Raw genomic sequence first — 299 nt, forward strand, 5'->3', positions numbered from 1 at the left:
GCTATTTATTTTATGCTGCTGCTAGTAATTGTATGAAAAACAATAAACAAAATATCTTGATTCCACTCTGCTGCTGCTGCAGTGACTGCTGCTGCTGCTGCTGCTGCAGCACTGCAGCACAACGCCGCGCTAGAGCGCAGCCTGGAGGGACAGGACTGCTGCTGCTGCTGCTGCTGCTGCTGCTGCTGCTGCTGCAGTTCCCGCTGCAGCTGCAGCGGCTGCTGCAGCTGCAGCAGCAGCAGCAGCAGCATGAATGTGTTAATATTCTATTGTCTATTTCAATAAAAAAATAAAAAATA

At 49.2% G+C, this 299-nt stretch overlaps 1 protein-coding gene across 1 annotated transcript in view; it reads right to left on the reverse strand.

Annotated features, from left to right (window-relative positions):
* EMH_0029180 (uncharacterized protein) overlaps positions 1–251 on the reverse strand; it is a gene marked incomplete at both ends in the record, with an annotated part of 1,490 nt that extends 1,239 nt beyond the window's left edge. The window contains one exon of the mRNA XM_013494255.1: positions 42–251. Within this exon, the coding sequence (XP_013349709.1) occupies positions 42–251 (210 nt within the window). The remainder of the gene's footprint in view (positions 1–41) is intronic.
* Positions 252–299: the final 48 nt, after the last annotated feature.

This window comes from Eimeria mitis, genomic scaffold (assembly GCF_000499745.2).
Source record: "Eimeria mitis Houghton genomic scaffold, Emh_scaff1091, whole genome shotgun sequence".
In the NCBI taxonomy this organism is placed as follows: domain Eukaryota; phylum Apicomplexa; class Conoidasida; order Eucoccidiorida; family Eimeriidae; genus Eimeria; species Eimeria mitis.